The sequence below is a fragment of the Balaenoptera ricei genome, chromosome 5 (assembly GCF_028023285.1).
Source record: "Balaenoptera ricei isolate mBalRic1 chromosome 5, mBalRic1.hap2, whole genome shotgun sequence".
Lineage (NCBI taxonomy): Eukaryota > Metazoa > Chordata > Mammalia > Artiodactyla > Balaenopteridae > Balaenoptera > Balaenoptera ricei.
This window is the reverse complement of record NC_082643.1, coordinates 65,878,569-65,891,760: the sequence shown is the minus strand read 5'-3', so window position 1 is coordinate 65,891,760 and position 13,192 is coordinate 65,878,569. Positions and strand designations below refer to the sequence as shown.

Here is a 13,192-nt window from a genome sequence, read left to right as displayed (position 1 = left end):
GAAGAAATAGACCAGTAATTACTGAATTTGAGTGTCCTGAAAATCCAAAATGTCCTCTATACATAAAAGGTGTTATTAGGAAATATTGTGTGTGTGACCTGTGCTCGAAGATGGAAATATTCCATGCTGTAAAAGCAAAGTGAACCCTCTGGCAGGTATCCTGAGGGGTTCCCATGTGACTGTGTGCATTTGGACTCTGGGATCTCTCCCAGATGGAGTAGGACTCCCTGTCCTGGAATCCTTGAAGGGCAAGAACAAGAGCTAGATGGAAGTTTCCAGGGATTTGTTTATAAGAACATTATATTGCTATTTTGTTTGCATAGATCTAAACACAGGTTTCAGATCTAACCTGGAGATAGTTTGGATTCGTCAAAGTTAAGACATCAACACGTCACAGTCAAGGCACTTATAAACTAACTCATACCAGGGTTTATGATGCTAATAACAATAAAAATTTAAATGAAAACAGCATTTAATGAGACTTTACTATATGCCAGGTACCAGTGCTTTTCATGTATCTCATTTAAGCTCCCAACAACCCTAAGTGGCAGACATTATTATTATACTTGATTTGCACGTAAGAAAACTATGAATCAAGGAGGTTAGAGTCACACAAACAGTTAAGTGGCGGAGAGGAATTTGACTCAGGTGGTCCGAGTCCAAAGTTCACATACTCACCCCTCTGCTGTATTTCCCCACGCATACCAGCCACGTTTTGGTTTCTGGTGACCAGCATAGTCACAAGAGTTGAAGACAAGGGTCAGGCCTGGGGACCTGTTAAGCCCATGGTCACCATGGGATGTGGCCATCTCCCCCACCCTCTGGACTGGATCTGAGAGGGGTCACAGGGTTTGGGGCTGATAACACGGAATGGATTAGGCTCCTAAGACATCTGAAAAACTGCATCCCAAAGGAGTATCAAGAAGAGAAGGGACAGCCAACTCCTGGCTGATGTGGACCGAGCTGGCTGCCTTATAGGGGTGGCACACCAAGAGTCTGCGTCTTCACGATCTTATGGGGGAAGCCAGGAGATGGCTCATGAGGCTGGGGATGGAGGTGAGGGAGCAGATGGAGCAGAGCTCACCATTTATAAAGTTGCTGGCCAGGCTCTGTAGCTAAGAAAGGGGTGGGAGGCGGAGAAAGAACACCACATTTCTTTGCACTCAGTCAGACAGGAAAAAGGGGCAGCGCGTTAATGACAGGCCAGGCAGAGCAGGTGCAAAGAAAGAGGCTTCAGATGAGGCGGGGCTGACAACCTGCCCGCATCACGACTGGGTCCTGAACAGGCCTGCCCTGGCCCTGACAGTTAATCTTCTAGTGAATCAAAGGCTCGGTGGTGTAGAAAGAGCCAAGCTGGATCAGCTTCTGTCTTCTGCTCTGCAGCTCTGATCTGAGACACACCTGAGCAGAGAGCAGCCTCTGGCTCCACAGTCCCGACCTGTCAAAACTCAGGCAGCATCTTCATCTCTGCCCCAGCCTGCCCTCTCCAGCCGGGCTGAGCATCTCTAATAAGCGGCCTCGCCGCACGGATCCGTGGCTTCACCTCCTCTAACTCGGAGCTGCGCTGCCGCCTGAGCACTTCATTCTGGATCACGCGCTCTACGGCTTCCTGAGGGGTGTCCTCTGGAAGCCAGGGCTGCGGTGTAATTGCTGCAGCTGCTATTGAAATTCGCTTTTGGATTTCTGTTCCCTGAGCAGAAAGTTCTGAAAGCTCCCAGGGAGAAGGAGCAGGCTTTGCATCCTGCAGGCTCGGGCTATCCTGACAAATTCCTAAAGCCTCATTTCTGTGCGGTCTCTTTCAAAACCTTCTGAAGGTTCCAGGAGATCTGTTTCTTGATAACTTTTCCTACCTTGCTTGAGGTCGGGCCAGAAGAGAGCTGAACAGATGTTAGATCTGAAGCTTTCCCAATTCAACCACTTGACTGCCGGCCTGCTAATCTGCCCTAATGTAAATGAAATGTCTTTGAGCTTTTCTCACTCAGAGAAAAAGACAAGATTCAAAAAAAGCTGGAGACACCCCTTCTTCAAGAAAAACAACATGAAAGAACAGGGTGATTGGAGTCAGCTGCACTTCCGCCTGTTAGAATGTTAAAGTGCGCTTTTTTTTTTCCCTCTTTCTCAGAAAGTCACAATGGATTATCTTGAGTTCTCAAACTCCTACGTGGATTTTTCCTTCTTCTGCAAGTTGTCACTTGACTGACAAAAAACACGCTTCAGTCCCTAAAAATGCAAATTCCCTGCAGAGAGTACTGACCTACAATGAACTACAGCTCAGATGTGGAGTAAATATTATTATCCCAACTAGGAATATTGATGGCTCCATGCTGGGGGCAGGCCTCAGTCAGCACTCAGGGCTAAAACCTCAGGTGAAAGCACACACTTGAGTGTGTTGACAGTTATCTTAGTGATTTTCTCCTACATCCTGCTTGGAGTTACCAGAAAGGCCTGGCCAGTGATCAAACACCACACACAAACGTTATACCCCAAGAGCTCCTGCTTGGGAAAATATCCAGGCCAGCTGCCCCCAGCATACTGGATCTTTAATAGCCTCTTGGTTGCAATTAAAGACACTGGCTCTCCGATTTCCAGTCTGGCCCTGGAGGGGCTGACTCTACACGGGGCTCAGGGATCTGTACAAAGGCGCCTCGGAGACACTCATTCATTGAAGACATACCATCTTTTGCTGAATATATTATGACATTTATTACAAGGTGTACCACATTACCACAAAAAGCCAATTAAACTATGATATCAACTCTGTTATCATATAGAATTTCTCTTTTATGCTATTGAAAGAGCTCTTTTAGAGCAGTTTAGACGGGAATGTATCACATATCCCCCTTGTCAATTCATCAAAAGGCAAACAGAAGCAAGATAAATTCATTAAGCTCTTCCTAATGCTTTTTCACACCCAAGAGTTTGACTTTGTGAATCACTTTTGTTTTAAGCTGTTAATTTTGAAATAATTTTAGGTTTACAGAAGAGAAAGACAGTATGTACACAGAGCCGATGCCGCGGGTCTACATGCCACACTGTGAACAGCAAGGCTGTAGCAGAATTCCTAGATTTATGTACCAGAACTGCTAGTTACTGGCTGTGTGATGGCTGACCTTCAGTTCCTTATTTGGAAACTGGGATAATAAATTCCCCTTATCTTCCAAGGCTGTTGTGAGGTTTTGGAGGAAACATCCACAGAAACCCTAAGTACTGCACAAACATCAGTTATCATTAACACACCCTACAAGGCACTGTGTAGAGTTCTGGCCCCAAAGGAGTTTACCGTCTAGTCAATAATGGTTCTTTACATTTATTTGGTGCTGCACAGTTTTACACAGTGACTTCATATCCATTCTGTAATCTGACCTTCGCAATGATCCTGTGAAGCAGGTAGACTACACTGTGCCTTCATTTATTATATATGTTATCCTGAGGTTTTGGAGGGGGTTCCTTTTTCATAGTGGTAAACTCTACTTTGAGCATGTTGGCTCGTCCTTGGCCTTGCCAACACTTTTTTTTTTTTTTAATGGCTGTGTTGGGTCTTTGTTTCTGTGTGAGGGCTTTCTCTAGTTGTGGCAAGCAGGGGCCACTCTTCATCGCGGTACGCGGGCCTCTCACTATCGCGGCCTCTCTTATTGCGGAGCACAGGCTCCAGATGCGCAGGCTCAGTAATTGTGGCTCACGGGCTTAGTTGCTCCGCGGCATGTGGGATCTTCCCAGACCAGGGCTCGAACCCGTGTCCCCTGGGATCTTCCCAGACCAGGGCTCGAACCCGTGTCCCCTGCATTGGCAGGCAGACTCTCAACCAATGCGCCATCAGGGAAGCCCGCCAACACTCTTAACTGTAAGTAACTTCAGACCATGTGAACGGGGCTTTGTCAACACTGGGTTACTCGGTCTGTCTTACCTGGTCTGAACCTTTCTTACTTTTCAGACACCAAACTTTGCAACCTGGACCTGCTTTTGGGCCCAGGCAATTTCATGGACGCCTCCTCTCTCTGGGAACCCACTGCTTGGTGGAGGTCCTGAGGGGGTGGGGGTGGGGTTCTTGCTAGCTCCAGCCATTTCTAATTAACCTCACCCTGCTTTCCTCCTAGAATGGTTAAGTCAATTCAACAGATTAGCATTTTCAAAGGCACCAGATCATTTGCCATTAAACCAGCTTGGGATAAAACAGAATTCAACCATTTTACACATTAATTTTAAGTCAAAAATAAAACACCCCTCCCTCCATTATCAACCTGTTTTTTTTTTTTTTCCTCCTGACCTCCTCACTTTCTCTTGGAGACTTCATGGGGGCAGTGGGATACTGGTGGGGTGATGGTCTATGATCAACCTGAAAAATCCACACAAATCAGGTTTGGCAAAGCTTTCCTCAGATATTTCTATAGTCCCTCCCACTCTCCTACCCCCCTCATAAAGAGTAAAGGACTCACTGGGAAATCTTTAAAATTTCCTAAAGTAAGTAGACTCAATAAAGTAGCAGACTCATATTCCTAAGTCTGCTTCCATCTCAAAGCTTTTTAACAGTGCCACTCCTGGATCTAAACTACAACAAACGTTACACTCGTATGTTCCCTGGCTCAAAAGTTCTTTTGACAATAATTCAGGGTTTGTTTTTTTTAAACAGTTGCTAAAAACAAGATGTTATTTATCGTACAATTAAAAACACAGATGAGGTGAGATCATTTGTGGGGTAGCTTGAGGTAAAGGAAGCACCATAATCGTATCCACTGTGGGGAGGAATTTAGAATGCGGGAAGGCTGGCTGGCCTTGGACCGGATCCAAGGGAGTTCTGTCACTAAACTACCCAAAAGAGAGCCTTATAAGGCAGTTTCTTCCAGAAGGCAACTCTGTAATAAACCCTGAGGGCAGGCTCTAGAGAAAGATGGAAATCGTATCTAAGGGCATCAAATAAATGCCTTCTCAGCTCAATCACTCTGACGCGTAGGTCTAGAGTGTAAAAGATCTTAAAAGTTATAACATCCTCTCCCAGACACTTCCCCTCCTCCCTTATGGAGCTGAGAGATAACCTAAAAGAGAATCTTCGAAACAGAATTCTCCCGACTCCCACATAGCACTTACAGTATCCAACAGCTTTTATTGCAAGTTCTTCCTGGTGTGCAATTTAAATGTGCCTTGTGGCTATTTAATTCCAGCCTGTTAATTCCTCTCCTGAAGAGCTGTAGAACAGTAGGTCAGGCACATTCCATTTAATTCCCAAACCATGAAGAAACATTAACTTGTTCTTTCGATTACATTCCTTTAAAAGAATCTTGTGTGTGTGTGTGTGTGTTTGAAACTCTTGTATTTTATTTTATTTATTATTTTTAACATCTTTATTGGAGTATAATTGCTTCACAATGGTGTGTTAATTTCTGCTCCACAACAAAGTGAATCAGCTATACATATACATATGTCCCCATATCTCTTCCCTCTTGCATCTCCCTCCCTCCCACCCTCCCCATCTCACCCCTCTAGGTGGTCACAAAGCACGGAGCTGATCTCCCTGTGCTTTGCGGCTGCTTCCCGCTATCTATTTTACGTTTGGTAGTGTATATATGTCCATGCCACTCTCTCACTTTGTCCCAGCTTACCCTTCCCCCTCCCGGTATCCTCAAGTCCATTCTCTAGACCTTTAAAAGAATCTTAAGGCAACCTACGGAATGGGAGAAAATATTTGCAAATGATGCAACCAATAAGGGCTTAATTTCCAAAATATACAAACAGCACACACAACTCAAACAAAAATAACAAACAACTCAGTCGAAAAATGGGCAGAAGACCTAAACAGACATTTCTCCAAAGAAGACATACAGATGGCCAAGAGGCACATGAAAAGACGCTTAACATCGCTAATTATTAGAGAAATGCAAATCAAAACTACAATGAGGTACCACCTCACACCAGTCAGAATGGCCATCGTTAAAAAGTCTATAAATAAAAAATGCTGGAGAGGGTGTGGAGAAAAGGGAACCCTCTTGCACTGTTGGTGGGAATGTAAATTGATACAGCCACTATGGAGAACAGTACAGAGGTTCCTCAGAAAACTAAAAATAGAATTACCATATGACCCAGCAATCCCACTCCTGGCCATTCATCCAGACAAAACTCTAATTCAAAAAGATACAAGCACCACTATGTTCATAGCAGCACCATTCACAATAGCCAAGACATGGAAACAACCTAAATGTCCATCAACAGATGAATGGATGAAGAAGATGTGATACATATATACAATGGAATACTACTTGGCCATAAAAAAGAACGAAATAATGCCATTTGCAGCAACATGGATGCAACTAGAGATTATACTAAGTGAAGTCAGGAAGAGAAAGACAAATACCCTATGATATCCACTTATATGTGGAATCTAAAATATGACACAAATGAACCTATCTATGAAACAGACTCACAGACATAGAGAACAGACTTGTGGTTGCCAAAGTGGGGGGGAGGGGAGGGATGGACCGGGAGTTTGGGGTTAGTTGATGCAAACTATTACGTATAGAATGGATAAACAACAAGGTCCTACTGCATAGCACAGGGAACTATATTCAACATCCTGAGATAAACCATAATGGAAAAGAATATAAAAAAGAATGTATATATATGTATAACTGAGTCACTTTGCTGTACAGCAGAAATTAACACATTGTAAATCAACTATACTTCAACAAAAAAATAAAGAATCTTAAGTCGTTTAAGACCTTCTTCAAGGCTGCCTCTTTTCTTTTCTAAAGCTACTTCAGGTTTTCAATTCTTTCCTAAGATGCAGTGATTAAAACTGGGTAAAGGGATAAGAATGAACCAACAACTCACTCAACTTTCTGGAACTTTCTGTCTGCAAAAGGGCAACTGAAGCCAGAAAAATATTTTAAAGCATTTCTATTGGGCTGGGGTAGACTCTTTGAGATGCGACTTTTTCTGATTCTGATCTAAAAGCAAGGTGAGTCAATGTCAGATGTACTCCCTGGTCTACACATCAGACAGGCAGAAGATGCAAGGAGAAAAGAGGGCAGACATGCAGCAGAGTCCATTGCCTGCATTTCCAATGAGAAGGCACTTTCTTAAGAGGATTCCTGTATTTAATCAACAAATATTTAGGAAGTGTCCAACCATTAGCCAGCCACTGTGTTTATGAAGAATAATCAAGATGGAGTCCCTCTTCTAGGATGCTCCCAGTCTAGTGAGGAAGACAGACATTCAAAGAGCTCTTTGGAGTCAGTGGAAGATGCTATATTAACTAGGAGAGTTCTTTCTCTCCTCAGGAGCTCTGTTCCCTTTGCTGAAATCCTCACTAGGGTCCTCGGCATGGCTTGGCCCACCTCACTTAATACTGCTCATCCATCCCTAGTCTCTATCCTATTGCCATGGTGTACATTCTTTACAGCACATACTACTACATGAAAATATCTGTTTATTGTTTCTGTCTAAAGCTTATGGTAAACACCACAAGAAAGGGATCTTGTCTATTTTATTCAAGTCTGCTTACCCCGAGAATAGAAGAGTGCCAGGCAAATTCATATATTCATTCATTCATTCAACATATATTCAAAGCGTCTACTAGTGCCAGGCACTGATCTTGGCCCTTGAGGATAGAACAGGGAGCAAAAATTCCCTTCCCTCATGAAGCTTACTTTCAAGTTGAATAATGACAACAGTGAACATTCATTGAGTGCTTTCCATGGATTATCTTATTGAATCCTCACGACAATTCTATGAGATAGGTATGATTATAATCGTTATATTATAGGTGAGGAACCAAGGCCCAGAGAGGTCAAGGAACATGCTCAAAGCTCAGTAAGTGGCAGGGTTAAGGTTTACACCCAGGGAGTCTGGTTCTAGAGTTCTGCATCTTAACTATTCTGCTAGAATGCCTCTTGCTCACATATACATACATAGTACATGTGCAATAAATATTGTTTAAAAAATTGCTAGAGGGCAGAGGAGCTGAATAGGTATTTTTCCAAAGAAGACATACAGATGGCCAATAGGCACATGAAAAGATGTTCAACATCACTAATTATTAGGGAAATGCAAATCAAAACCACAATAAGATAACACCTCACACCTGTGTCAGAATGGCTATTATCAGAAAGGCAAGAAATAACAAGTGTTGGTGAGGATGTGGAGAAAAGGGAACCTTTGTACACTGTTGGTCGGAATGTATATTGGTGCAACCACCATGGAAAACAGTATGAAGATTCCTCAAAATATTAAGAATAGAACTACCATATGATCCCACTATCCCACTTCTGGCTATTTACCTAAAGAATAAGAAAACACTAATTTGAAAAGAAATACACACCTTACGTTCATCACAGCATTATTTACGACAGCCAAGATATGGAAACAATGTTAAGTGCCCATCCATGCATGAATGGATAAAGATGTGGTACATGTACACAATGGAATACCACTCAGCCATAAAAAAGGTGAAATCTTGTCATTGGCAACAACATGGATGGACCTTGAGGGTATTGTGCTAAGTGAAGTAAGTCAGACGGAGAAGGATAAATATTGTATGATTTCACTCATATGTGGAATCTAAAAAAAATAAAACCCCAAAATAAATAAACAAACCAAACAAAAATAAACATGTAGATATAAAGAACACAGTAGTGGTTACCAGAGGGGGTTAGGGTTAGGGTAGATGGCAAAATGGGTAAAGGGGGTCAACTGTATGGTGACAGATGGAAAAGAAATTTTGGGTGGTGAGCACCCTGCCAGGTATACAGAAGCAGAAACATAACATTGTATGCGTGAAACTTATCTAATGTTATAAACCAAGGTTACCCCAATAAAAAATTTTAAAAAGTAACACCCTCCACTCCCCACAAAATGTATAAACAGAATCAGAACATAAAAAAAAAAGTCTGGAAGCCTACACAGAGCTGCAAAAGGACAAGGACATCATTATGGGGGGTGGGGAGGGGAAAGACAAGGGGATTCACAAAGAAAGTGACACCAGCTGATCCTTGAAGGCTAAGAGTTCAAAGGGTGGAAAGATAAGTGAGGGTGTGATTATAAACAACAGCAAAGAGCAAACAATTATGGTGGCCAGACCACAAAGGGGGTTGGACAGAAGAGACCAAAATAAGAGGTACTGTGAAGTGCTAGGTAGTTTTAACTTGCTACTAAAGGTACTAGCAAGGAAGACCCTTAAGAATGAATTCTGATTCCACAAATAAAAATTAATTCTGAGGAAGAAGAGGGGATGGGACCCAAAGGGAACAAGGGATTGCCAAGGAGCTCAGATATAACGGACCATGAACAAAAGGAGTAACCAAGAACCGGAATAAAGGAGCACCATGTCCTCTTCTGACTGTGAGATTTTATTACACATCGTGGTGTCTCTATTAACTTTTTATTAAACTGAATTTCCAAATCTCCTCTTCCAGTTTCGCATGAGTTCAGGGACCTCAATAAGATCTAATGGCACTAAATTAATGATAACAGTTTTAGATGTGAGATTATTACATCACTACCTTTTAGATAGATTTTTTTTTTTAGAAAGATGGCTTTGCCTCTTATCACAGAGGCACAGAAAACAAGCAGACCAAGGTCTCTCCACAGAAGGTGGGTAAGTGGTGACCTCAGAAAAGAAGGGACTGGGAAAAGATTCAGAATGTCTCCAGGGCTCCAGGGCAAGCACTGTGGGAGGTAGGTTTGTAACTTGCATGGATACTTTGTTAATCAACAAGACCAGACCTGTTTCGTGCATCCTCAGCTGTACAGCATCTTAGCACAGTGCTGACACCTGACAGGTGCTCAATAAATGCAGGTTAAATGAGACCAATCACCAGAAGGAATGATGCCCCCTCCCTCTCAATACTTGAGGAAGCATAACTTAAGTTTCTTCTGAGGGTAGAAGAAGAACCCTTTCTAGGCTGGAAGAACCTAGAAAATGCATTTCCTATTCTTTGCAAAGCCCCAATACTAAATGGCACAGAAGTTAATGGCACCCTGATGGGTTTGCTTCTATAATTGTTAAAACACTTCCAGGAGTCAGGAGAAATATATTAGGAGATCTGGCTTTAGCCCCATTTATCTCTGCTGTGGAAAAGTACTCTGGTGGACCTCACATTCTTTTCTGCTCTCCCTGGCATTCTTCTATAAATGGTCCCAGGCACTAGACCCCTTATCTCTAAATTTAGGTTGGGAAGAAAGGTTAATTTATGACAAGGTTTCCAGTTTTAGATGCTATTTCTCTTAACATTTTCCCCAAACATAAAGAAAAACTAGGTCTGTACCCTCCTGAGGTTTGCAGTCTGGAGACATGCTGAGGATCTGGGTTTCATGATAATGAGGTTATACGACTAGTTCTATATGACTATCAGTCTCAATATTTTATAATTGCACTGTGTGAGGGTTTAGAGATGCAAATAGCATGAGAGAAGATGGATAAAACTAGCTACAGGCTAGAATTGACGATAATACTTAAATCATCACCAAGCTGTTCTTCTGCTCTGATAAGGCAAGTTCCAGTGATTTGGAAAGACTGTGGGGGAAAATTCCCCTTGGAATGTGTAAGAAAAATGTCAATATTTGGAATGAATTCTTAAGCTATGCCCATTTCTCTTTTCATGGTATGACTGATAAGTTAGACCCAAAGGGCTGTTTCTGTTGGGAAAGTGTGTAATTATTTTGGATTGTGATTTAAGTTTAAGGTGATGATAATATAAATAGTTAACAGTAAGTTGGTTACACTATTTAAGGCTTTCAATAGTGAACTCTGAAAGCAGTGGCAGATGACCTATTAGCCATGTGGACTTCTGGGAAAAACTCTAAAAAAAAGAATTACTTGGAAAGCTTGGAGAAAGTCTCAGCTGTGTTAAAGAAGCAGCTGCTTCTGTTATTTCAGGAGAACTGCCTCTTCTCTCCCTTTTTCCTACCTTGGCTGGGACCAGGAGAGGGACTGCCAAGGTTGGATTTCTAACCTTCCCTTGAAACTACTGCCTAAGCAGACATTAGAATTAAAAGCTCTTTTTTTTTTTCTTTTTTGCGAGTCCAGACTCTATTTTCCCCTTTCATTTATGGCAAGCTTGGACTTGTTTGGAATAAAATAAACGATCAAACATAACCTCAAAGGCATTCCTGCTGAACAGTGCATCCTGGGGACAAATTACACAAGAATGGAAAAAGAAAAACAAAGTGGTCATAAGGTTAACAACATAAACGACATCATAAAAACATCCTTCAAAGAGTTTGTATTTTTTCGCCCACAAATAATTAGCTAGTTAGATTACTGTTTGAGAATCTGTAACTTCCAGTAAGTGAATTATTTTCCTTAATATTAAGAAACCATGAAATCCAATTTTTAAAATTCTTGCAATCTAGCCAATCAAACATGGGACAAACAACTTCTCTCTGAAAGTCCTTATACTGTATTTCATCGTCAAACGCCTTTCTCCTATCTCTTGACTTCATCTCTATACACTCAAGCCAAGAAAGAATGAAGAGAACATGACATTTTGGGGTTCCCAAAAGAGTGGGGGCAGCTTTTGCGAATCGACTTGCCGGCTGTTAGCATGAGCTGGGTGAGCTTTGGGGACGGGAGAATCTGTGGTATCTGGAAATCTTTTCTATACATACACTCGCCCTGCAAGTCCTCGCTTTCTTGGCGCACGCACCAAACTCTCAAAACCACCAAAAAAAGAGAAAGGGAGGCGTCGCCCATCCCTCCCGGAATCCCGCCGCTGCCAACTCCCCCCTCCCCGAGTCAGCCCGGATGCCCACGGGAGGAGCCGCGGGAACCAGCCAGGTGCTCCGGCCGCGGACGCCCTGTCGGCTCTGCCCCGCAAGGGGGCGCCTGGTTCTCCCCGCCCGGCGGGGCGGGGTCGGAGTCGGAGGGGAAAGCGCACATGCCCACCTTGCTCGCAGGTGCCCTTGCTGACCTGGGTGATGGCCTTCTCCCCGCGGCTCTCGGCCTTCAGGCTGGCGGCGCGCAGCTGGCAGCCGCTGGGGTAGGTGATGCCGTCGCTCCCGCACACCGGGTAGCGGCTCTTGCACACGCACACGCCGCTCACCTCCGGGCCGCCGGCTGCTGCCCCGGCTTTACCCTTCCGCCTCTTGCGGCTCTTCACGCACTCCATGCCCGGCGCGCAGTGCCCCCTGCCGGCGCCGCTGCCCCCGCACGGCTCGCCCTCGCCGCGGGCGCACACCGGGCAGCAGCCGCACGCGTCGCGGGTCTCGCCCAGCTGGCAGCCCCGCGGGGGCAAGGGCGGGCAGGCGGCCGGCTCGCAGGGGCCGCAGGCGTCCGAAGAGGAGGAAGAGGAGAGGGGCAGGAGCAGGAGCAGCAGCCCGGCTGCGCCGAGGAGCAGGGCGGACAGCAGCGGCCGCTCCATGGCGGGGAGCGTTGGCGGCGGCGGCGGGAGCGCGAGTGAGCCGCGTCTCGCTGGCCCGCGCTTTAAACCCGGCGCCCCGCCCGGCCGGGCCGCGGGAACCACACCCCCCGGGCGGCGAGAGCTTGGCCGCCTCGCCTGCACCGCCCCTCCCGGGACCGCGGGGCTCGAGCGCGCCCCTGCTGGCGGGGCATCCGCTGGGCCCGGGGCCGCTCCGTCTCACGGCTCTTCGCTTTTGGTTTTGGCTCTGAGCGCACCCCGCCGGCGGCTGCTCAGCCCCCTGCTCCCGAGGGCTGCACCCCGTCCTTTGGGGCTCTCCCACAGTGAAGACAGTTCCCTCCCCTCTGGTCCCTCGACTCTCGCAGTCCGGGTATTCATACTTATTAACAACAGCTTTGAGATGACTCCATGTGTAATCCATTATATTCTCCGTGAGTCTGGGAGACCTGAGTGTTGATTGCTCTGCGGTTTGGGAAGCTCTTTTAAGAACAATTAGTTTTGCAAACCCCGCTTGGGGATTTTGTGTCCCCGTTGGCCACAGGCCCGGTGTGGTCGTGGGTGCCAAGCTAAAAGGACAAACCATTGCCAACCACTCCTGTTCTCAGCACCTCATAACTGCTTCCATATGCCAAGTTTTAAGTGTGAGTACTGGAACCCATGCGAGAACAGGTCATGTCTTCCGTTTATAATATGTGGTGCTGGACCTACATCAAACCTCTCCGGAGAACCGAGCAGAGCTGGGGGTGCCACTGAGGCCCCTAAAGCACCCCAGTTTTCACCAGTCATTCCGTGAGGTTTTTGATGTAAACGACTGACAATTCCTCCTCAGTCTTTCTGAAAAGTGCTCC

The 13,192-nt window shown here is 45.0% G+C and overlaps 1 protein-coding gene across 1 annotated transcript in view; it reads right to left on the bottom strand.

The window, feature by feature from the left end:
- The window catches only part of IGFBP7 (insulin like growth factor binding protein 7), a 74,430-nt gene extending 62,025 nt beyond the window's left edge, over positions 1-12,405 (bottom strand). The window contains exon 1 of the mRNA XM_059922923.1: positions 11,873-12,405. Coding sequence (XP_059778906.1) covers positions 11,873-12,347 — 475 coding nt within the window. The 5' untranslated portion in view covers positions 12,348-12,405. The remainder of the gene's footprint in view (positions 1-11,872) is intronic.
- Positions 12,406-13,192: the final 787 nt, after the last annotated feature.